The sequence below is a fragment of the Neomonachus schauinslandi genome, chromosome 9 (assembly GCF_002201575.2).
Source record: "Neomonachus schauinslandi chromosome 9, ASM220157v2, whole genome shotgun sequence".
Taxonomy (NCBI): Eukaryota; Metazoa; Chordata; class Mammalia; order Carnivora; family Phocidae; genus Neomonachus; species Neomonachus schauinslandi.
Window position 1 is genome coordinate 93,984,403 of NC_058411.1, and position 25,863 is coordinate 94,010,265.

Sequence of the window (25,863 nt, forward strand, 5' to 3'; positions counted from 1 at the left end):
GCAAGGAATAAAGAGCTTGAGAAACCAAAAGTGAATGCAGCATGAGTGGGTTAAATAAAAGTCACTGGAGATCACAATTAAGAGATCACTGGTGATCTATTTGTGAACATTTCAGTGTTGTACCCAGAGCAGAAACTACACTAGTGTTGCTAAATATTTAAGAAATGAGATTGTGAACAGTTTGATGGTCAAGAGAAGAAAAAAAATTATTAGCAAGATGTCAAGAAGATAGTATAAAATAAGTTAGGGTTTTATTCTTTAATTTGTTCTATTTTTTTTTAACAAAATGTTAGCACATTTATAGGATGTGGTAATAAAGATAATGATGGAGGGTTGGAAGATAGAAAGGGATATTTGATGGAACAAAATCCAAAAGGAGGAACTAAGAGCTCAAGTTGAACAGTGCTTTTCTTGGAAATGAGACTTTCTTTTTCATAGAAAGAGTTATGGAATTTGCATTTATTGAAGGATTTTTCTGCAAAAATCTTTGGGGTGTGAAATCCATCAGTCTTAATCAAATTTTAGACCCTGTGTAGATGAGGGTCAGGGAGTGATCATCTTCCCTGCTTTGTACTTCTTTTTTTTTTTTTTTTTTTTAGATTTTTTATTTATTTGAGAGGGAGAGAGAGAGCAGGAGGATGGGCGAAGGGAGAGGAAGAAGCAGACTCCCTGCTGTGTAGAGAGCCTGATGTGGGGCTCAATCCCAGGACCCTGAGATCATGACCTGAGCCAAAGGCAGTGGCTTAACGGACTGAGCCACCCAGGCACCCCTGCTCTGTACTTCTTTAACTAAGCAAATAATGAAACTCTAACATTGAGGAGCTGAACAGGAGGAAAAACAGTCTAGTAAACCATAAACAACTGAAAGGAAATGAGATAGTAATGAGCAATGGAGAAAAGGAATCAAATTCACACAAAATTTCTTCCTACAAAGCCTTTATTTTTCAAGAGTTTGTATTGAGCTGTTGAGTTTAAATGCCTCTCTCCAACTGACTAGTTATATCTCCAGCAAGAGCTTGATGGTTGGATTAATAATTGCTGTTTTAAGAGGGTGAAATAACATGTACTCCCTTCACATAGGGAAAGAATTCGTGCTGGTAGAAAATTAACAAACAAACGAAACATGCAGAGTGGGTATGGTAACCATATTTTTGAAACCAGATGAATATCAGGACATAATCTGACTAGGTCTGACAATGAGACAAAAATTTGAAATCAGGACTGAGTTTGTAACTCCGGAAAATATGGTTGCTAAGGAATGAAAGATTTCAAATGCAAAAGTATTCTATTAATAGTCAGTGCAAATTATCACTCCAAGAAGGAGCACTCTGGATATCAGGATTTCCTTTGAGGGAAAATTTTCATGCTTCTTTCTGCCCTCACCTCCTTCCTCAAATATTTGGTAAATGCCTAGGCATGTGGGGACAGACACCCAGGATGGACAGCTAAGGAAGATAGATTTCAGTGGAAGAGATAGATTAATAAGAGAACAATTAAAAGAGAGTTGTACAGATCATTGTAGTAAACAGCACAGTCAGTGGAGAAGTTAGAGCTCCTAACTGCGTGGGGCCAGAAACATGGGGAGGGGGGAGAATTGAGGTGACAGGTAAATTGTCTTTTAAAGGAAAAAGAAAAGTAGGCCTTAAGGAAAAATAGCTTAAAAGATAACTTGCATACTAGCTATCTCTTCCAGACAACTCATTTATATTATCACAGCTCAGCGGTGTAAAATCTCTCAGTGGTGTAAAAACTAAAGATAGCACCTATGTATGACTATGGTTCATTCTGATCATTAGAACCACACTTTACCAGCCTTGATTTTGGAATTCTAAAACCCTTCATGGAGTGTGGATAAAATCTGTTTTGAAAGCTTTCCTGTAAATTCAGCTTTGACTTTGTATTCTTAAATTTTCCTCTTTATGTGGAGCCATTTATTGTTTATTTTTTGCCAGCCAAGTTGTTTAGGTACACATGGTAATTCAGTTTCTAATTAGAATAAATTTATTAACTGTGACTTTTGAATGCTTGATTTGTTTCTTTTTCTTTTTCTTTTGCTTTTGCTTTTAATAACTAAATAACAATACAAAAATGCAAGTTAATTTTGATGTTTGATATCATATTACAGTTAGAACCAGGCTAAGTTTTAAATCTTGGGGGGGGAAAATCAGGTAATCTTTTACCTTTTCAGAGTAGCCAGTAATTTGTAAAACGTGCTGTTGGTAATTTAGGCAATAAAGCCTGAAAGCCCAAGTTGTTATTCTTTACAAACTTTAGGAAGTTTGTAGTAGTAAGGAAAACTTCTTCAATATGGGCACTTATATAAAGAAATGCAGAACTTAAAAATTGGTTAATTTGCTGCCTAAAGAGATTGTTTTATAACTAGATGATTATGATATTTATGACAATTATTATTACAAAAGACCTGCAATTTAGCCTCATAATTACTGTTTCAGAGGTTTAATTGTATGATTTGGATCAGATAAACATCAAGTACTTAACTGAAACTAAAATTTTCCTTTTTTTTTTTTTTTTGGCCTGGTTACATGACCGAGGTGTTTGTCTACACCTACTTAGATACTTAAGCTTCTATCAGGAAGTGAAAAACTGTCATCGAATATTTAAATTGCTATAGATTTGATAGTTTCAGATTTTCAAGCAACAGCAAATTATTTGATAAGAAATTTCTATTCACAAAATACCAAAGGTGGACTAAAATAATTTATGGGAAAATAGCATAATCTCATCCAACTGACCTATCTAACCATTGTATATGACTTTAAAGTCATTATCTTATAAGTAAAAAAACCATCAATATGTATATCAAACTAATATGAAAACAAAATGCACATTTTAAATAAAAAGCAACCCCATTTCCTGAAGAAAACTGTACTCTCATAGCCATTTCCTTGGAGGTGGCAGGTGTGTGGGTGGGGAACTACCATCTGTCACCCCAAGTGGCTTACCAAAGAGTGGGGAGCCTGAAGAAAATGATGGAAGGGCTTCTCTCTCATTGCTATTCTCCAACAATTTTATCCAGATGAAATCAGGTTAAAATTGGTATTAGGTCAGTGGCAAGAAAATATGATAAAAAACATTCAGCCTGCAAGGTTCCCTAGGATTGGATAGGCAATTCACAAATGTTTTCTTGGTTGAAGTTTGAGGAGTTATGGTTTATTAGGCTATTTGTGTTTAAATGCCTGTAAGTGTCTTTTTAAAGTACATACTATCTAATTGTCTTTCTGAATCACTGCCTTACAACCAGTTATAGCTTAATGGACCTCTCAGAAAGTATGAGACTCAAGGATATTCCAATTTTCCAACTCCTAGAGGAATTTATATTTGTTACAGCGGCTTGTGTGTCTGTGGATAAGAGCTGTGAGCCTGTCTGTTGATAGGGACAGAAAAAAGATAAAGTCCAGAAGAATCACATTAGCTCTATAGAAGGGCAGCAGAAACTAACCAAGGCGGAAACCACCTGAATTTGAGTCTAAATTGACATAAAGGATTGGTCTGATATAATCAATAGTCAGATGCCAAATGCAGTTTTTTATTTCCATTCAAGTGTTTTTAGTCCTGTTAAGACAAGCTAGAGCTATCCAGCTTGTTGAGATATATAAATAATACTTCTTCCTAAGAGTTTCTTAGTACTAGAAAACACTCTTGGAGGATTACAGTACTTAATGACCAGTGTATACTGTGACATTATTTGGTCCTGGGCTGGCTCTCAGGAGTTTAAATTGCTATTGGGTCCTGTATTTTTAGTGTCCTTCTTAGGTTCTCCTGTTTACACTAAGTCCTCCTTTAATTTGTTCTACTCCCAAAAGTTGGCTTAACCCTATCCCTACTTTTCAATAGTAGATCAGCTTGTGTAAGAATTATAGGTATTAATGTCAGGAAAATAATTTCTAAAGATTCAAAGGAAGGATGACTTAAATTTCAGAGAATATTCTAGATTGCTTTACATGAATTCCTATCAACTTGAGACAATACATCTATTACAAGTCATTCTTTTTTGACAATTAGTTTGCAAAAAACATACTTAATGAACAGAATAAGTTTCTAAAGTGCTGGTAAAGTTTGTGTTGGTCCTGAACTTTAATTACAAAAAAAATTTTGTCAGTTAATAGATTGATATATTTGTTTATGTTTATGTATAGTATAGGTTTTCTGTAATAGTTAACATTTTAAGAACTAAAACCAAGTAAAAAGAATAGTTGACTTTTAAAGTTTGCATTGGAAAAGTAAGCTTCAAATATGTTATCTTGATTTAATTATTTTTTCTTTTGACCCTAAATTTGCTCAATAGCTTAACTTCAAACTATAAATATTTGAATACTTAAATAAAAATGAAAATAAAATGAGAAACATTGGCTGTTGAACTCTGAGCTGCAAACTGGCATCGAGGAAGAGAAGTCAGATCTATATAACCTCAGGAAAACATTGGAGTACTCGGATAATTTATTTTTCCCATTCTTTTAATTCCGTAGTTAGACAAATATAAAAATACCTTCAAATAAACTACAATGGAACACTCAAAATTAATTTTTCTTACTGTTTTTTAAATTTTTAATGGACCTAGGTGTTTACAGGGATATTAAAGATTGAAGTACATTTTGAAGCAACATGTATATTCACTAATGTGTATAACATGATATATTTTCAAAGTTATGAAGTGACCGTGTTTCGGAGGTTATCTTGTCATGCCTTTCATCCCATTGCTGTAACCAACAAAGGCTTTGCTATGTAGCTCTTATTTGTATGCATGCCATGCATTTCAATCAATATATATATATATATATATATATATTTCATATATATTTAGGATTTCCTAAATTTTGCACTTGAATTCAAAGATTTAAAAAAAAGGAAAGGAAAGAGGGTATGTATGTTCTGTTGTTTGAAGTTTGCCTTGTAATAAGCAAAATGCTTGTAAGAGAAACAAAAGCATGCTTTCTTAGAACTCCAGAGTAATACTGTTTATGGTCTCTCTGCAGCTAGATCCTGAAGCTAGTACTATTCTAAAAGAACTTCAAGTTAAACTCAACAGGGTTCTGGATGAGCTCAGCATCACTTATGGTGAAAGGTAAGTGACCTAAGTAGTTATTAGCCAACTGGGTTAGGTTTCCCCTAATAGTAATCATGCCTTCAGTGCTGTTTCTCTCCTCTGACTAGCTACATCCATTTAACTTCAGGAATCAATCCAAGCATTATCTCATCTGAACAATCTTTCATGACCCCTCAATTTAACCATGATATCTTGCTACATGTTCCCCAGAACTCTGTGTAATCCTTTAGTTGGGTAGCATGTACAACACCATGCTTTAAGTTCTGGTTTACTTGCCTGTCTCCCTGACTTTCCTGGCATACTTCTTAAGGGCAGAAACCACATATCTCATTCCTACTTGAAATTCTAGTGTTTAGAGCTTGGCAATGGGCTGTTGAAGGAAGGGAGGGAGGGAGAAAGGCAGGGAGAAAACCTTTACGTACAAAAGAAGACTGAGCTGCATTTATGCCATTTATATCACTGTAGTTGCACTTCTAAACAACTGAATCCAACCCCATAACCTAATTAAGTCAGGATTTTAGGTTTTAGGGCTTAGGAATCATAATGTAATTACTCCATGGGAGAGTACTGGCAAATTTTTTTTCTTACTTTTAAAAAATTAACTGTCTATAGTGTGGCTCTAAAGAAAGAACAGTTCATCCTGGATAAATTTCACTTTGGTCCTATAGGAAAAGGCCATTATATCATCATAAAAAATGGTAAAATAGAAAAGCAAACACATTTTCAAAGAGGTTCAATAACTTCATACAGAATTTGCTTTAAATATTGGTTCAATAACTGTTGACTTATTGTGTTCAGTTCTCAAATGACACTATAAAAATTGCTCTAATGGTGAAGGCTAGCCATCTCTTTGAACCCCACTCATCACTTATTATTGGGTTTTGGAAAGATACATGCTTAATAAACATTTATTGATTAGATATGCTACTTTTATATGAGAAAGACTGAAAAGAAAAAGACACTAAAAGCCTCATATAATTTTTTCAAATATAGCATTGATGCAAAGTAAAGAAAAATCCCATATTGGCCTTCTCCTTATTATCAGGGGTATGTCCATCGTCTTTATACAGCCCACCTTCACAGGTGCTGAGCAAGAGACAGCCTTGCTGTGTTGAGCGCAGGTGATTGCCCTGCCTCTGTTGCGTTTTGTTAGCTGACCTGGATGATTCTGCTTAGTTGGCCTAGATATTAATAAGCAATTTGAAGGTTCTGTTTACCTGGAGTTGGAAATGTAGACATTGTCCCAGAGACGTTGGAGCTCATTGGCTCTGACTTACTTGAGTGACACTTAGCTGATGGGGGCCTTTGGTCAGCCAGTTTAGGCTTACCTCTCTTCATTGGAGTCGTGAATTAATATGTGGTTAGCAAAAGACTGTTGCCTTCAGCTGAGAAGGCAAAAATAGAGGTTATTTGGCCAAGTCAGGGAAAATAAAAAGGTGTTGGGGAGAGCAAGGGGTGTTCAGAACCTCACGGGAAATAAGATGACTAAACAGAATAGTGATCAGAAGAGAAATAAAAAAGTATATTCAAATTACTTTCTGTAAATAGCCAAGTCATCCTTATGAATAAATACTTTTTTAAAATTTTATTTTGTTCTGTTTTGTTTGATGGGGGTGGAATTCAGGTTACAAAGGCTGAAATATGAATTATGATTTAAAAAACTTGAGCAAACTTCAGTTATGAAATAAGGAGTAGTGCTCTTAAAAGGGTACTGGAAGTATTTTGTTCATTTGAAGCCAACTGTTTTAACCTAGATATTGAAACTCCTGGTTACTCAGTACTATTGCTTCATTATTTTTTTAAATATAGGAAAGAATTTAATATTTTGTGCAATTAGGGCTAGGATTATTGGGATAAACCACCCACATGTCATGCTTTCCTTATAAAAAGAATGATTATTATATATCTGTTGGTATGAATTTATTTCTCACACAACCAACCAGATCTACATCACACACACACAGGGTGTGGGTGGGAAGTCTATAATGATCAGGGTGACCATGCTGTGAAGTCAAACTAGGTCATTTTAGTCTGAATCTCCTCTCTTTAGAGTCTTAATTAGCAGTTTAGAGCTTTAAAATTAAGGGTGTATTTAATTGTCCCAAATCTATTTTATCTGGTGTTCTTAAAACCCACAATTAAATGATTCTAGTATATGGAGCTGGGAGGATGATTTCACATCACAGTAGAGCCCGCGCAGAGCCAAACCACGCAACTGAAGCCTGGGTTCGTGGGTTCTTGACACGCTCTCAGGGAACCCACTTGTGACTGAAACTAAGTGATGTCATTTCGGTGATATCTTAAAGATGTTCTTAAAGATGTTCTTTTATTTTTCAAAACTTGTGCCACTTCGGTTTGTGCTTACACTGTGGGCTTTGGCTTTTGGTTTACTACATTTCTTTTAATGATGCCTTTGGTACCAGTGGCTAGCTGGGTTAGGTAAAGAATTCAGGAACTTTTCCTAGGAATTCTCCTGTTAGTATTTGGCTTCATGAGTGCTCAGAAAATCCATCGCCATTAACCGGTACCACTTTTATTCAAGCTGATTACTAAAGACTTTTCCAACCAAAAAATGGATAGAGAAAAAAATATTTTGGAAAAATTTACCAAAAATTAATAGAGACAAAAATATTTTAGGTGAAATGAAGGTGTTGGTTCACTCTGGATCAATGCTAAGATAAAATGTCATTATCTCTGATACACTGATAACCCTTCTTCCATATGCCTGATCTCACACAGAGCTGGCTTCTGGTGGGAGTTCACCATATGGGTCTATTGTAGGAGAACTCGTTTAAACATTTTTGTAACATGACTGTCATACCTTCTGCTCAGTCTGTCCTCCACCCTACTACAATGATTTGAGAATCAGTGCAAAAGAAAGTCGCTATTTTGAAGGTGATTATTATTATAGTCAGCAGGATCACTGATGACCCAGTGGTAATCAACTAGTGCAAATTTTCCAAGATTATGTACCATTCTTTTCTATTGCCCCAAGTATTTACCACCTCTACCCTCACTAAATACACACACCACCACCTTCATCACTTCACTTTCTCACCTTCTCCACCATGCCCACCACTACTTTCCTCCATAACCACTACCTGACAAAAGTCCAAAGGCAGGTCTAGCCAGATAAAAGCCAAATGTTCAGACATCTGGGTTCCTTTGGACCTGAGTCTGAAAGAGGCACATAGTATTTTTTAAATATTTGTAGAATGCATGCATGCATTGATAAATATTTATATTCTTTCTACTTAATTAATAATGGAAGCACTATATAGTGAAAATTCCTAAACTTCTATATAAAATTTTAGGAATTAGTACAGTTGGATACTTCTCAAATAATATGAACCCTTATAACCTTTGTGTATGGAGAAAGAAGAAGAAAGGCACAGACTTGATTGCAATACTTTTTAAGATGGACTCTTCTAATCATCACCATTCTAGTGACAGGACCATTTTCCAAGCTTTCATTTATCCCCATTCTCCTAAATGTTTTTTTTCTTGCCTGCCTGTATATCTGTTATAATTACTCTTTCATGTGTTGGAAACATGAAAGTGACAGACAAAATAGAATGGTGGTGATGATGAGTCTCCATTATTTAAATGTCTTACTTTGTGTCAGTTACTTTCGTAAGGGATATAAAGGATGAAAAATAATATGAACAATTACTCTTCACAGAGTTATTTAAATTCTTAGAGTGGTAAGGTAATAAAAGTGGGTGGAAGGAGGAGAGTCCTTGATACATTCCACCATTTTTTTCTTGAGCAACCTCTTTGTGCATCTTGTTCCATGGTGTGAATATATAGCACTAAAAAAAAAAAAAAAATTCCCTGCTCTCATGAAACTTACATTCTAGTTGGGGCAACAGGAAATAAAGAGTATGCAGTGTGTTAATAATAATAATAATAAGGGGCACCTGGGTGGCTCAGTCATTAAGCGTCTGCCTTCAGCTCAGGTCATGATCCCAGGGTCCCGGGATCGAGCCCCACATCGGGCTCTCTGCCCAGTGGGAAGCCTGCTTCTCCCTCTCCCACCCCCCCTGCTTGTGTTCCCTCTCTCGCTATGTTTCTGTCAAATAAATAAATAAAATCTTTAAAAAATAATAATAATAAATAGAATAATTTTTATCTATATAGAATAATAGTGCAATTAAGAAAAAAAACTGCAAGGGAATGGAGAATGATAGAAATGTCATTTCAGGTTGAGTGTTCAAAAAGACTTCTCTAAGGACCTCACATTTCGCATATGCCTGAAATAAGTGAGGTCAAGAGACCCATGAGAAATTTCATGGAGGAGGGAACATAATAGTGGCCAAGAAATAAGAGTGTCCTCAGAGAATTCTAAGAACACTAATATTTAGGATACTTTATAAAGATTTGCTAATGGATATTGCGTATGAGAGAAACTCATTAGACTTCTAAGTGGAAAGTTTTCGGAGGCATGGAGCTCACATTAGAAGTCAGGTCTGCTGATGTGTATTGGAATTACCAGTATATTGATGGTGTGAAAGCCATGAAACTAGATACGACTGCCAAAAAAGCTCTATTTAATGGAGAAATGGAGTGATCCAGTGATCAAGCATAGAGGATTACAATGTAGAGTTTCCAGATAAAATATAGGATATACACAATTAAATTTGAATATCAATAAACAATGGATATGTTTAGTATACATATGTCTGAAATATTGCATGGGGCATACTTGTACTAAAAAATAATTCACTATCTGAAATTTAAATTACCTGGGTATCCTGTCTTTTTATTTGCTAAGTCTGACCACCCTACTCCAATTATTAGAGGTCAGGTAATTGAGAAAGGAGCATAGCCAATGAGATTAGAGGAAAGCCAAGAGGGTATGGAGTCCCAGATGCCAAGTGAAGAAGGTGTACCCACATGCCAAGAGTCTTTCAGGAACAGTCATTTTTCCAAACAATGCTCAAAGGAACATCTCAGCTGTTACTGTGAGAGATGGAGCCAAATGAACCCCCACTCAAATTAATTCAACCTGAAGACCGTTACTTTTATCTGCTTTACATATATGGGTCCCAAGTAAGCTTTCATCACAACAAAATTTTTTGCAGCTGAACAAGAAGTTTGAAGACTACTGAGCAAGGGAATTCACACCATTTGAAACAGACCAAACTCCTCAGAGTTGAATTAAACAGACACAGACAAAGGAGTCATAACTGCTTGCTTTTATTTCAGAATTTATATTTCTTATTTTTAGTTTCCAGCTTATCATTGAAGAATGTATAAAACAGATGAGTTTTGAATTAAACCAAATGAGAACAAATGGAAATACTGCATCTAATAAGAACAGCACGGCAATGGATGCAGAGATTGTATTAAGACCCCTCATGGACTTCTTGGACAAAACGTAAGTTTTCTACCTAGTGTCTCTTTAACCATTACCCTAAATTTGATTGATACGGGTTTAAGGAAAAAGCTTTAAAAAGGTTTCTACAGAAATATATTAATTCATTAAAAAGGAAAAGACTTTTAGTTCATTACCAGATGGGAAAAAAGCAGGAATGACTTTGTGCAGGAAAGGAAAAATGGAGAGGAAATAAATATTGGTAACTAAGGAGTTTGGTGTTCTGAAGGGAAAGAGCATTAGGATTTGATGTTCCTCAGATAAGACACTGTTTTGCATCAAAACATCAAAAAAGGCTGGGTTGAGTCCAGAATGTCTGATTCCATGTCAGAAACCCAAAGAAGAGAATAGCACAAATATGACTAGAATTACTTCAGCTCAGAGGCAAGTAGACTGCCTGACTCAAAACCTTCAGTAATTTACTGAGCACCTATCTTTATCAAACTTTATTCTAGGCCCACGGTAGTGATGACACAGTGAGTCAAAATCCCTGAGTCCATGGTGATGATGGTCTCACAGTGGTGGGAATGGAGGCCTTTGTGACCAACTAAGACAGTGTTCTTAACCAAAAAGTCTTGTTTTTTTAAGGCTTCTGCTAAGTCCCTACTCTTAGTAGTTCTAATTTTGTAAGTTTGGAGTAGAATCGAGGCACCTATATTTTAAGATGTGTCCACAATTGGGAACCATTGATGTAAAACAACCGGAGACATGATTTCTTAAATAGTGATACCTAGCACCAAACTGAAGGTAGAAAAGTAAAAAATAATTCTGAAAGCCTACCAAGGGACCAGTGTTATACCTGGTAGTTTGCATATGTCACCTCAGTCAGTATTGTTGCAGCAAATTAATTAATACCAAAGGGACCAAGATAAATAAGGACACAATACCTTTCTTTAAAGATAAAGACAACAAAGCAAGAATTAGTAGGGAGGACCTATTCTATAACTTACATTTTAATTCCCTTTCCCTTTCCTTGTAGTCTTACTGCATAAGCAAGACTAATGTTCTTATCACTTTAATTTTAATATTTGATAGACAAATTAGGTCTTATTTTCTGTCCTTTATGAGGAAATATCTAGGAGATAACTTAGCAGGAGGGAGGTGGGCAAGTGATGTAGAAGAAAAGGAAGAAAGTTAGAAAGCCTTCTTCATTTCTTCTTTAGTTTCTTATTGTAGACTTTTACCATCTAATTTCCTACACAACCCCCTTGATGTTTTTTATCATATTAGATGGCTCTTTTCTCTGGCCATAAACATACCACCATTTTGTCATGAGTGTGATAGTGAATGGAGAGCAGGACAAAGCAGTCCCGATTCTCTTAAAACTCCTACTGGAAGAATGCCTTCTGGTTTTTGACCTCCAGCCAGCAGTTTGGAGACATGTCATTTATCATTAGCAAAACTTTATTTTTGTATATACTGTAGCCAAACATTGTAGAACATACAGAAAGTTCTAAGTTATGCTAATACTGTCAACTACTAGCTGAGAGACCTTGAATCCATTTCACCACCTGTGAAATGGGGCAAATACATAAAGTCAGTGGACGCTTTTTTCAGCATATTTAAATTATTTTAATTTCTATTTTTATTTTATTTCTATTATTTAATTTTCTACTTATAATTATACATCATTATGTCATCATCTGTATAATTTTTTCTAATTCTTAGTAGAAAGGGAGACGGGCGCCTGGGTGGCTCAGTTGGTTAAGCAACTGCCTTCGGCTCAGGTCATGATCCTGGAGTCCCAGGATCAAGTCCCGCATCAGGCTACCTGCTCAGCGGGGAGTCTGCTTCTCCCTCTCCCGCTCCCCCCTCTTGTGCTCTCTCTCTCTCTCACTCACTCTCTCAAATAAATAAAATCTTTAAAAAAAAAAAAGAAAGGGACAGTATATAATGATACAAAAAAAATCTATGAGCTTTAAAAATTTGTGAAAGATTTAAAATTTTTAGAAAGAGACATGAGGCATGAAGAGTTGCAGAAATCCTCAGGGTTAATAAAAAAATGTGTAACCATAAAGCCATTAAAAGTCAGGTATTAATTCTGTTCTCAGGGAGGCAAAAAGGAAAAATAAGGTACACCAATAAACACAATAAGGTATTAAGTTATTAATTCCTTGTTCAGACCATCAGATATTCCATTTGGGTTAGATCTTTCCAGGTGGATAGGACTGAGAGGTATAGAAATGAGGGACAGACATTCTGGGAGGTGGGGATTGAACAGCTGGATATGGTTTTCATGAAAATCTGATCAACTGTATGACAGCTACCTTGAAGACTCCCAGCCCTCTACTGTCCATTTTAAATGAACAAACAGGAATTTGTCAGTTAACCAATTGTGTAAGGCAAGCTGAAAAGCCTATATTTTGGAAACGGAGTTATCTAGGTTGGTTGACCACAGACCAATTAACCAGACAATTTTCAAATGCCATGTATTTAAAATGAGTACTAGAGGGCTGGGAGTCTTCAAGGTAGCTTTGAGAAAAATCCCCTTAGAAATCGTGTTATGAACAAATAATGCAATATATGTTAAGAAAAAAAAAAAGAAGAAGGTAGCAGGAGGGGAAGAATGAAGCGGGGGAAATCGGAGGGGTAGACAAACCGTGAGAGACGATGGACTCTGAAAAACAAACTGAGGGTTCTGGAGGGGAGGGGGGTGGGAGGATGGGTTAGCCTGGTGATGTGTATTAAAGAGGGCACGTTCTGCATGGAGCACTGGGTGTTATACGCAAACAATGAATCATGGAACACTACATCAAAAACTAATGATGTAATGTATGGTGATTAACATAAGAATAAAAAAAATTGAAAAAAAAAAGAAATCGTGTTATGTTATAAATGTATAGGCTCTCTAAATAAAACATCTTATTTCCTTGTGTCTCAGTTTCTTCACCAAGACCTCCCCACTCTATAAAACAAACTGTAAACTCTTTTTCCATCTGGCAAAAATCCCATGCAGAGTTGCAAACATGTCAAGGATTTTATACCTATTCATTCATTTCCAGGCTCAGCTGAGTTAGTTGGCATGCCAAGTATGTGAGCGGACTATAAAAACCAGGTCAATTCTTCAACTCAGACCTTTTGAAAATGGAAAGGACACATCCGCTACAAAAGTGGCAGATTTGTTTTGTCTCAAATTACCCTAGGAATGTCTCTGAGGTTAGGTCCTGTCTTTCAGCCATGATACGTCTGTGGGTTTCTACCCTACGTCCATATCGTGGCTCTGCCCTCCAACAGTGGTCTCCAAAAGAGCGGGACTACCCATTCCATAGCTGTGCACAGGGGCGCTGACTTTCCTTTTCATCCAAAGTTGCTCTCCTTCATTTTCATATACTAGGGATCTGCATATAGTAGTGTTAAGAGAAATAATTCTCCATAAATGTGTATTTGGGAAATCTTTCCCTTTGCCTTTCACGTGTTACATGCCTTTGGAGATTAATTACATAAATTTAAAATAATCAATTCTGTCTCTATTAGACCCAGAATTCAAGTTGTAATTTCTGAGTCCAAAAGCATACAGAGTACTTGGCAGCACTATAGGGAGTTAATGAGGCTATCCAGAGGCCCTCTGTGAAACAGGTTTGATTAGCTTTTATTAAAGGCACCTCAAAAAGTTCAGTGTCCTATTACAGCACATTCAGTAAATGTCTATTGCAGCACTGAGTTCACAGACTGTTGGGCCTTCATACAGTAACCTTTTTGTCCAGGGCAGCAAGGGGGCATTGGACGACACACTGGATTTGGAGAGTTTTTCAGCCCTCACTTACTAACTTCACTTCCTTGGACAAGTTCCCTAACTTCTCAGAACTGTTTTTGATTTATAAAATGGATATAGTAATCAACAAAAAAGATCTGCAGAAGAGGTTTTTAAAGGAAGGCATTATATAAAAATAGACAATGTTATCATCATTCTCACCCTAAGAAGAAGTTGTAAGAAGTACAAATTTAAACCTATTAAAGTTGGTAAATTTGGTATCTTCAAACCTGAACTTAGAGAAACAGAACAGATTGGTAGTTGCCAGAGGTTGAAGGGGGATGGGGAGAATGGGTAAAAGTGGTCAAAAGGTACAAACTTCCAGTTACAAGATAAATAAGTCCTAGGAATGTAATGTATAGCACGGTGACTATATTAACAATATTTTATAGTATATTTTAAAATTCCAGAGGGTAGAATAGATCTTACAAGAACTGTTAACTGTCTGAGGTAGTGGATGTTAACTTACTGTGGTAATCATTTTGCAATATATATGCATATCAAATCATTATGTTATACACCTAAACTTACACAATGTTATATGTTAATTGTTTATCAATAAAGCTGGTAAATTTTGGCTCTTGAGTAAAATTATATGCATCTTTTTTATGTTGGAGCAGTGCCAGGTAATGATAAAAGTGTGTTTCTTTGGTGTTTGGCCTGCATCATGAATATGGGATGTTTAGTAAATACAAGTTAGGAATGTGGATGAAAATCACGTACTTTGGGGGCCTTGATGTCAATTTAGGAAACAATTTAAGGGGAGAGATACCCTGAATGCATTTTCTACCAAATAGCAAACTGTCAAATATGTGTTGAAACATATCTTTAATATTATGTATTTTGTTCAATAAATGAAATTTAGCATTTGAAAATTATAAAGGCAGGCCTATTCATATATTTAAATCTCAGTATTGAAAAACATGAATTTCTGATCAATAAAATAAGCTGATACCCTGATATGGGCTTATAAGTGATTAGATGTCTTATTTTATTTCAGATTAAGTCTCTCAGCAAAAATCTGTGAGAAAACAGTCCTAAAGCGAGTTTTGAAGGAGTTATGGAAGCTAGTTCTTAACAGAATAGAAAAACAAATTGTTCTCCCTCCTCTGACAGATCAAACAGTAAGTATTTAAAATGAAGATTTGATTAAACTTTTTGTTTTAATTTTTATTTTTTTATTTTTGAAGGTAGTTGACATACAATGTTAGTTTCAGGTGAACAACAGTGATTTGACAGTTCTATACTTTATTTAATGCTCACCACAATAAATGTAGTCACCATCTACTAACATATAAATAGGTTATTGAAATATTATTGACGGTTTCCTGTGCTGTACTTTTCATCTCCATGATTTATTTATTTCATAACTGGAAGTTTGTACCTCTTAATCCCCTTCACATATTTTGCCCATTCTCCCACCCACCTCCTCTCTGGCAAACACCATTTTGTTGGTTTTTAGATTCCAGGTATAAGTGAAATCATATGGTATTTGTCCTTTTCCATCTGACTTATTTCACTGGGCATAATACCCAGAAGGTCCATCCATGTTGTCACAAATGGCAAGATCTCATTCTTTTTATGACTGAATAATATCCCATTATGTGTATGTGTACACACACACACACACACACACACACACACACACACACCCCACATCTTCTTTATCCATTCATCTATTGGTGGACACAGGCTGCTTCCATATCTTGGCTATTGTAAATAATGCTGCAATAAATATAGAGGTGCATATATCTTCTTGAATTAGTGCTTTCATATTCTTTGGGTAAATACTCGGCAGTAAAATTACTGAATCATATGGTATATCTATTTTTAATTTTTTGAGGAAATGCCGTACTGTTTTCCACAGCGGTTCCACCAATTTACATTCCTACCAAGGAAAATCAAGTGCATGAGGATTCCCTTTTCTCCACATACTCACCAATACTTCTTATTTCTTGTCTTTTTGATTCTAGTCATCGTGACTAGAGTGAGGTGATATTTCATGCTGGTTGTAATTTGCATTTCCCTGATGATTAGTGATGTAGAACATCTTTTCATGTGTCTCTTGGCCATCTGTAGGTCTTCCTTGGAAAAATGTCTATTCAATTCCTCTGACCATTTTTTAAAAAATTTTATTTTATTTTATTATGTTAATCACCATACAGTACATCATTAGTTTTTGATGTAGTGTTCCATGATTCATTGTTTGCATATAACACCCAGTGATCCATTCAGTACATGCTGACCATTTTTTAATCAGGTTATATGGGGTTATTTTGTTGTTTTGAGGTTGTTCAGTGTTAAGCTGTGTAAGTTCTTCATATGTTTTGGGTATTACCCCCTTAACAGATATATCATTTGCAAATAGCTTCTCCCATTCAGTAGGTTGCCTGTGCATTTTGTTGATTTGCATTGGTGTTCAAAGCATTTTATTATAGTATAGTCCCAGTAGTTTATTTTTGTTGTTCCCCTTGCCTAAAGAGAAAGATCTGTAAATATGTTGCTAAGGCCAATACCCAAGAGATTACTGCCTATTCTCTTTTAGGAGTTTTATGGATGCAGGTCTTACATTTCCGTCTTTAATCCATTTTGAATTTATTTTTGTTTATGGTGTAAGAAAGTGGCCCAATTTTATTCCTTTGCATGTAGCTGTCCAGTTTTCCCAACACCATTTATTGAAGAGACTGTCTTTTCCCCATTGTACACTCTTGCCTCTTTGGATGTAAATTAATTGACCATATAAGCATGGATTTATTTCTGGTATTGCCATTCTGTTCTATTTATCTATGTGTCTGTTTTTATGCCAGTGCTATACTGTTTTGATTACTATGACTTGGTAGTATATCCTAAAATCTGGGATTGTGATACCTCAAACTTTTTCTTTCTCAAGATTGCTTTGACCATTCGAGTCTTCCATACAAATTTCGGGATTATTTGTTCTAGTTCTGTGAAAAATGCTATTAGTATTTTGATAGGGATTTCATCGAATCTATAGACTTCCTTGGGTAGTACGGACATTTTAATGATATTAATTATTCAAATCCATGAGCATGGTGTATTTTTTCATTTGTTTATGCCATCTTCAGAATGTAAGTCTTTCACCTCTTTGGTTAAATTTATTCCTAGGTATTCTATTCCTTTGGTGCAATTGTAAATGGAATTGTTTTCTTGATTTCTCTTTTTGCTACTTCATTATTAGTGTATAGAAATGTAACAGATTTCTGCATATTAATTTTGTACTCTGTAACTTTACTGCATTCATTTATCAGTTCTAATAGTTTTTTGGTGGAGTCCTTAGGTTTTTCCATATATAGTATGATGTCATCTGCAAAAAAGTGACAGTTTTACTTTTTCCTCACCAATTTGGGTGTCTTTTCTTTCTTTTTCTTATCCAGTTGTGAAGCCAGGTCTTCCAGTGCTGTATTGAATAAAAGTGGTGAGAATAGAAATTCTCATCTTGTTCCTGATCATAAAGGAAAAGCTTTTATTTTTTCCCCACTGAGAATGCTGTTAGCTGTGGGTTTTTCATATATGGCCTTTATTATGTTGTATTTTGTTGAATGCTTTTTCTCTATCTATTGAGATGACTACATGGTTTTTATCCTTCCCCGTTAATGAGATGTATCAATCGATTGATTTGCAAATGTTAAACCCCACTTGATTTTGGTGATTTTTAAAAAAGATTATTTATTTATTTGAAAGAGAGAGGGAGAGAATCTCAAGCAGACTCTCCACTGAGCGTGGAGCCTGTTGTGGGGATTGATCTCATGTCCCTGAGATTATGACCTGAGCCAAAACCAAGAGTCTGACATTTAACCAACTGAGTCAACCAGGCACCCCTGATTGTGGTGATTTTCTAATGTATTGTTGAATTCAGTTTGCTAACATTTAGCTGAGGATTTTTACATCCATGTTTGTCAGGGATATTGGCTCATGGTTCTCTCTCTCTCTCTTTTTTTTTTTTTTTGGAGTGTCTTTATCTGGTTTTGGTGTCAGGGTAATGCTGGCTTCATAGAATGGATTTGGAAGTTTTCTTCCCTCTTCTATTTTTTGGAATACTTTGAGAAGAATAAGTATTAACTCTTCTTTAAATGTTTGTTGAATTCATCTGTAAAGACATCTAATCCTGGACTTTTGATTGTTGGGAGTTTTTTGATTACTGATTCAATTTCATTACTAGTAATTAGTCTGTTCAAATTTTCTATTTCCTCCTGACTCAGTTTTGGAAGATTGGATGTTTCTAGGAATTTATCCATTTTTTTCTAGGTTGTTCAATTTGTGGGCATATACTTTTTCACAGTATTCTCATAATCCTTTGTATTTCTGTAGTGTTTGTTATGTCTCTTCCTTCATTTCTGATTTTATTTGAGCCCTCTCTTGATGAGTCTGGCTAAAAATTTATCAATTTTGTTTATCTTTCTAACGAATTAGATCTTGGTTTTAATGATTATTTCTAATTTTTAGTCTCTATTTCATTTATTTCTACTCTGATATTTATTATTTCATTCCTACTTAACTTTGGGCTTTGTTCTTTTTCTAGTTCCTTCAGGTATAATGTTAGATCTTTTACTTGAGATTATCTTTGTTTCTTGATGTAGCCTTATATTGCTATAAACTTAGAACTGCTATTCTTGTATCTCAAAGATTTTGGACTGTTATATTTCCATTTTTATTTGTTCCCATGTATTGTTTTACTTCCTCTTTGATTTCTCTGTTGACAAATTGGTTGTTAAGTAGCATGTTTTTAGCATTCATGGGTTTTTTTTCCATTTTTGTCAATTGTAATTAATTTCTAGTTTCATACTATTTTGGTTTGAAAAGATACTTAATAATGATATCAATCTTAAATTTATTGAAACTTGTTTTGTGCCCTACCATGTGATCTATCTGTCCTGGAAAATATTCCATGTGCACTTAAAAAAAAAAAAAAGTGTATTCTGCTGTTTTGGGATGGAATGTTCGGCATATATCTGTTAAATTCATCTGGTCTAATAGGTTCTTCAAAGCCACTCTGTCCTTTGATTTGCTGTCTGGATGATTTATTTATTGATATAAGTGGGCTCTTGAAGTCCCCTTCTATTATTGCATTACTGTTAATTTCATGACTGTTAATGTTTGCTTTCTGTATTTCCATGCTCCTGTGTTGGGTGCATGGATATTTACGAGTGTTATATCCTCTGTTGGATTGATCCTTTTGTCTTATGTAATGCCCTGCTTTGACCCTTGCTGTGTAGTCTTTGTTTAAAAGTCCATTCCATCTGATAGAAGTATTGCTACTCTAGCTTTCTTTTTGCTTCCAATTGCATAGAATATCTTTTCCATCCCTTCTCTTTCAGTCTTTGTGTCTTTAGATCTGAAGTGAGTTTCTTGCAGGCAGCATATAGATGGGTTCTTTTTAAATTTTTTAATCCATTGAGTCATCTTGTATCATTTGATTGGAGCATTTAGTCCATTTACTTTTAAAGTACTTATTGATAGGTATGTATTTACTGCCAGTTTGTTGTTTTCTGGTTGTTTTTGTAGTTCTTCTTTGTTCCTTTCTTTTTTTGCTCTCTGTGGTTCAATGGCTTTCTTTAGTGTTATGCTTGAATTTCTTTTTTTTTTATGTATATCTTATAGGTTTTGATTTGTGGTTACCATTGGGTTCATATATATATATAGACAGAGCGCAAATGTTAAGTTGGTGATCACTCAAGTTTGAACACATTCTAAAAGCACTAAACTTTTACTCCCACCTCCACATTTTTGTTAATGATATCATATTTTAAATCTTTTTATTTTGTGTATCCCTTGACCTATTCTGGTAGATATAATTGATTTTGCTATTCTTATGTTTTAACCTCCATGCTGGTTTTATAGGTGATTAATCTACTACCTTTACTATAGTTTTGCTTTTACCTGTGAAATTTTTTCCTTTCATAATTTTCTTCTATTTATGCCTTTTATTTCCACTTAAATTATTTAACATTTCTTCATACCTTCAACATTTCTTGTAAGGCTGGTTTTGTGGTGATAAACTCCTTTAATTTTTGTCCGCTGGGAAACTATCTCTTTTTCATTCTGAATGATAACCTTATCAGGTAGAATATTTTTCATTGTAGATTTTTTCCTTTCAGCACTCTGGCCTGCAGTTTCTGTTGAAAATTCAGCTGATAGCCTTACAGTGTTTCTTTTGTATGTAACTGTTTTCTTTTCTCATAATGCCTTTAAGATTCTCTCCTTATCATTACATTTTGCCATTTTAATTATTGTGTGTCTTGTGTACTTCCTTGGTTTCATCTTGTTAGGTAGGGGCTTTCTGTGCTTCCTGGACCTGGATGTCTGTTGTCTTCCCCAGATTAGGAAATTTTTGAGCCCCCTTCCCTCTCTGGGATGCCTAAAATTCACATGTTATTACTCTTTTTTTTTATTAACATATAATGTTTGTTTCAGGGGTACAGGTCTGTGATTTATCAGCCTACACACATTACTCTTGTTGGTGTTATTCTCAGGTTTTCTTTATGCTGTTCAGTTTGGATGCTTTCCGTGACCTTGTCTTCCAGATTGCTAATCCATTCTTCTAGTATATTTTTAATCTCAGTTATTGTATTCTTCAGTGCTGACTTGTTCTTTATATTTTCTATTTCCTTTTTGAAATCCTCATTGAGTTCATTCATTCTTTTCTCAAATATGGTGAGAATCTTTATGACCATTACTTTGAACACTTTATTAGGCACATTGAATAATTGTGTTTAGTTTAGCTCTTTTTCTGTTATTTTTTGTCTTATTCTTTCATTTGGGACATATTTTTCTGTCTCCTCATTTTGTCTAACTTTGTATTTGTTTTTATGTATTAAGTAGGTCAGCTCCATTTCCTGGTCTTGACAGTAGTGGCCTTGTATAGAAGAGGTCCTGTGGTCCCCTGTAGCATAGTCTCTTCCGGTCACTAGAGCCAGGTGGTCCAGGGTTGTGCCCTGTGTGGGCTGTGTGCACCCTTCTGTTGTGGCAGAGCTGTGACTGCGGTGAGCTCACTGTTGGGTGGGGCCAGCATTCATCCTGGCTGTCTACTATTGGACTCTGACAGCTCCTTGTACAGCCATTTAGAGGTCCAGCTGCAGGAACTATGGACATGCTGGTGTGTGGGGTTATCTCCCATTCCGAGGGCAAGAGCCAGTCTAGAGGGACACTGGGCCGGGACATGCATTGCTGGCAAGGTAGATAGAAAGTGTTAACACTGATTCCCCCAAGTGTCTGGCTATTCAGGCTGGGGAGGGCAAGAAAAATTGCACCTGCCACTTTTCACTGATCCTCTGGTATATAACCTAAAATTAGCCAATCAATCTTCATGGCACTTTCCAAACTGCTGCCTCTGTAAGAGCAAGGACTTGGTTTCCTATTACCCTCCAGTGCTCCCAGAGTTAAGCCTTGCTAATTTTCAAAGCCAGATGTTATGGGGACTTGTCTTGCCAGCGTGGGGCCCCAGGGCCAGGGGTGCCCAGTGTGGGGTTTGATCTCCTCACTTCTCTGACCTGTGATGTCTCTCCTATTTGTAGTGAATCACGCCAGGTGTTTGGTTCCTGATTGTGTCTCTGCCCCTCCTACCCTTTTCAATAGGGACTTCTCTCTTCAACTAGCTATGGAAGATCTGTTCTGCCATTCTTCAGGTTGTTTACAGAGTTAGTTATGTAGATGTAGTTGTTTCCTTGGTGTGTCCATGGAATGAAGTGAGCTCAGGATCCTCCTGTTTCATCCTATTCCTCTCTCCCTTGATTATACCTTTAGTAACCCATCTAATTGTACTTTAAGTGAATGGTTTCCATCCAGCTAAGATAATGATTAAATCCATTTTGGGAAAAAGTCTTCGGTAAACAGTAACTAAACAAATGACACTTGCCTATACAAATCAATTTTAAATAGTGTCAGTAGCAGGCAAACTTCACTTTTTGAAAAAAAATATGAAAGTTTAATTTACAGCATTATCTGGTCTATACACATAATTTTTAAATTTAATTTTACTGTGAAACACCAGGGAAATAAATTTAGAACACCCCCACTCTGTTTTTTTTTCTAAAACATTATAGTTTAAGAAGATAAATACAACACTGCTATATGGAATATTTTTCTCCTTTCCATTTTACTTTCATCTATTACCTTTCCACTTGGAGGTTAATAGAGGAGACACCTTTTAGTGAATTCAAAGAACATGACTGTATCCTACATAGTGAAATAAAAAGGAAGCAGAAAGATAATTTGGCAGCAAAGTTAGACGGTGGTCAAGTGGATACACAGTACCAGGTATCTCAGTTCACATATCCTGAGTCAAACAAAAAAAGAAATAGCCCTAGCATGTACCTGTTATGGAGCAACTATTTTTTTCTGTGACTGAGGAATACAAGTTGATGCAAATAATGAGTAATTATAAACACAAACTCAAATGTTCTGACATCATTAATCATGCACACTCAGTCCATATTTATCTAATGAAATTATATATAAAATATTTTTTATAAAGTGTTCAACGATGCAAAGATTCATGTTTTTCTTGATTTCCTGCCAGCAAGTGATAAAATCTTTTATAGCCTATATACATATGGAAAGCCAAATTACATATATAAACATACATGCACGCTTGATTCTGCTACAATACATAATGCATTTCTATAACCCCAGTTAGCTGTCATGTAATTGGTAAACAGGGGAATGACGTCAGTATAATCTGGAAGTTGAGTTGGTTTATGTATAAATTTTCCTAGGTGGGAGGCTCTGAAATATGATAGAAGACCTATAAATTCAGCATAAAAGCAAAGAACACGCAGCTTGGCTACTACGTGGGGTGGAAGGCACACCGGTACATGGTTCTTCTATCCAAACAGATGAAGCTTGAATGGCTCTCACACATGACAGGCTACCCTCCCTGTGCTGAGAGTTCCACTTGTATGGGTATTGCCCCAGCCCACATTTGTACTCTACTGTTTTGTTGTTGTTTGGGTTATTTTTTATTCTGCATTTTTAATACCCCCTGTGGCAGCCATCGGCCTCACTGAGCTCCCTGTGTGCCATACAAGGTATATTCCAAAGTAGCACTTACTGTTTTTGATCGTCCGTTGGTAATAAAATTGCATGAGCTTTGACTATGCCACCCACTGCTAATTTCCCCATGAGCCGTATTATTTCTAGAGCACAATTTTATAGAATGAGTTTTTCAAAAATACATCATCCTATAGGAGAAACTGTATATGACATATCATTTTTTCTGTAAGGTCTTCCCTAGGAAAGCTTACCATCACCTCAATTTTCTCTAGCATTGAGTTCTCAAAGTATGAAGCAATATCTGACATTCATTCATTCATTCAATATATGTTCTTTGAGTTTCTGGTATGTGCTGGCACCATGGCGGGGATAAAAACAGGAGCAAAATTAGATGTGGTTGCTGTTCTCATCAACTTTGTAGTCCTTCATTTCCTAATAAATTCACAGGACCCACTGAAAAATGAAGAATATTATCCCAGAATAGTTGATTTTCCCTCCTGAGAAAATATTCTAGAATATAATGAACTTAGTACCAAATTTAGTTCTCTCTTGTCACTTTTACCAACAGACATGCCTCTAGCTTTTCATTCTGGTGGTGCTATGGATGGTTTATTCGTCTGTTTTACAAACTCTTCCCAGGCCTCGGAGTTCTAGGAAGAGCCTCTGGCTGAGGGGAGAGTTCAGAAGGCAGGTCTCTGATAGACTGGATGGCATTTGAGCAGCAGCTGCCTGCCTCAGCTCTGTATCTTGAAAGTTTGCCTAGATTTATTTGGGGGCCAAGCAGAGTAAGGGAGCTGCCTCTACTAAAAATAAATAAACATTGGGACGCCTGGGTGGCTCAGTCGGTTAAGCGTCTGCCTTCGGCTCAGGTCATGATCCCAGGGTCCTGGGATCGAGTCCAGCATCGGGCTCCTTGCTTCTCCCTCTGCCCCCTGCTTGTGCATACTCTCTCTCTTTCTCTCTGACAAATAAATAAATAAATAAATGTTAAAGATCATTGATTTAATCCATATACTACATTAAACTGGCTATATTAGTAGTAACCCATGCATTAACTCTGACTTAAAACTCTCAGGAGGGGGACACCTATAAGGACAATTATATTGCCAGCAGTACCAGATAGCTTTGACCCAATCTGTAAAACAGACCAATTAAGTGTGTATGGCATAAAAGTCATAAATATAAGAAGGGAAATAAAGCAAATTTTCTACTGACTATATGTTTACTCTTACTGAGGACTTTAAGACTGAGTATTCTCTCTCCTTTTCTATGTGTGTCTCTAGGGACCTCAGATGATTTTCATCGCAGCTAGAGATCTTGGACAATTATCCAAACTGAAGGTAATAAGAATAAAGGGGTTATTGGTTGTCTGTGAAACATAATGAGCTAACCACACGTCTACAAGAAACTATCCTTCTACTAGTAATGGTATCTAGCAGGCAGGACTAAGATGTATGTCTGTGATAACAGTCTGCTTTAAGGATGAATCAGGTCAAAATTTAGGGACTGAATTTTACAGGTTTTTCCCACATATTTCTAATATTTTCCAATTGGTAGGGCAACTGGGAAATTCTGACTCTGTGTGATAGCTTTCAGCATTACTGCTTTTGGAGTAAATTAGATAACATTTCCTTTCATATATGAAACAGGCTTTGTATGAATAAAGGCAAAATGGAGTGCTTCATAGAAATCTAGTAAAGTCTAGAAAAATCTTAAAGGTGAGAAAGCTAGTGTGGGCAAATGAAACTCATCAAAGCAGACCTTGAATTTGTCAATATATTCAAGCACATTATAAATGAGGATTTGCGGACTAAATAACCCTACCCTTTATCATTGCTGAGATTCACAGGACTGTGCAGTTGTGTAGGAAGCATCAGCTTCTGTCCTTCTAGAATAGGAACTTGACTGGTTAAAATATATATTGTGCTTCTTTGACTTTTTCACTTAGAATAATGCCCTCCAGGTTCTTCCATTTTGTTGGATATGGGTAGATTTCCTTCTTCTTAAGGGCCAAATAAGATTACCACATTTTCTTCAGCCTTCCATTCATTCTTCAGTGGATGACATACAGGCCATTGTGCCTATAGTAGAAATATGTGTTGTTTTAGTTCCATTTCTTTATCTTAGAATATAGTTCCAGACACAGACCACCTTAGTTCAAATTCTACCTCAGTTGCTTCCAACTGTGTGAAATTGGCCAAAGTATTTAAAAATTTTTAATCTTCAGATTTGGCATTTATAAAGTGCAGAACATTTTAACACTTGGTTTATAGTATTGTTGTGAGGACCAGTGAGATAATACATACATTATCTCTGCATGGTAATTGCAAAGTGCATGCCAGCACCACTCACAGAGCCTGGCAGCTCAGAGTTAGGGCTCACTGGGGTTGTTTTTTGGGTAGAACACAGGGGAAGAATAATCCATTTGACTGCATCATTACTTAGACAAAATAGGTGTCCTATAATTGCAGTACCCTATATTATCCTCTTGCTCAGAAAAAAAAATTAAAAGCCAATAATCCATTTAAAGACCTCACCTAAAATTGCTTCTCCCAGGTATTCAGTTATGTTAAGGGTTTGGAGGAAGTGTAAAAGGTAGACGTTACTCCCACACTATTGCTTTGGATCTTAGATCTTGATCCCTTCCTTTATCCCTCTTAT

The 25,863-nt window shown here is 35.9% G+C and overlaps 1 protein-coding gene across 2 annotated transcripts in view; it reads left to right on the forward strand.

Moving 5' to 3' along the window:
• The window catches only part of UNC13C (unc-13 homolog C), a 547,141-nt gene that overhangs the window by 449,688 nt on the left and 71,590 nt on the right, over positions 1-25,863 (forward strand). For both annotated transcript variants that reach the window (XM_044917815.1, XM_021693930.1), the window contains 4 exons: positions 4,995-5,083; positions 10,296-10,445; positions 15,194-15,317; positions 24,486-24,542. In XM_044917815.1, coding sequence (XP_044773750.1) covers positions 4,995-5,083; positions 10,296-10,445; positions 15,194-15,317; positions 24,486-24,542 — 420 coding nt within the window. The remainder of the gene's footprint in view (positions 1-4,994; positions 5,084-10,295; positions 10,446-15,193; positions 15,318-24,485; positions 24,543-25,863) is intronic.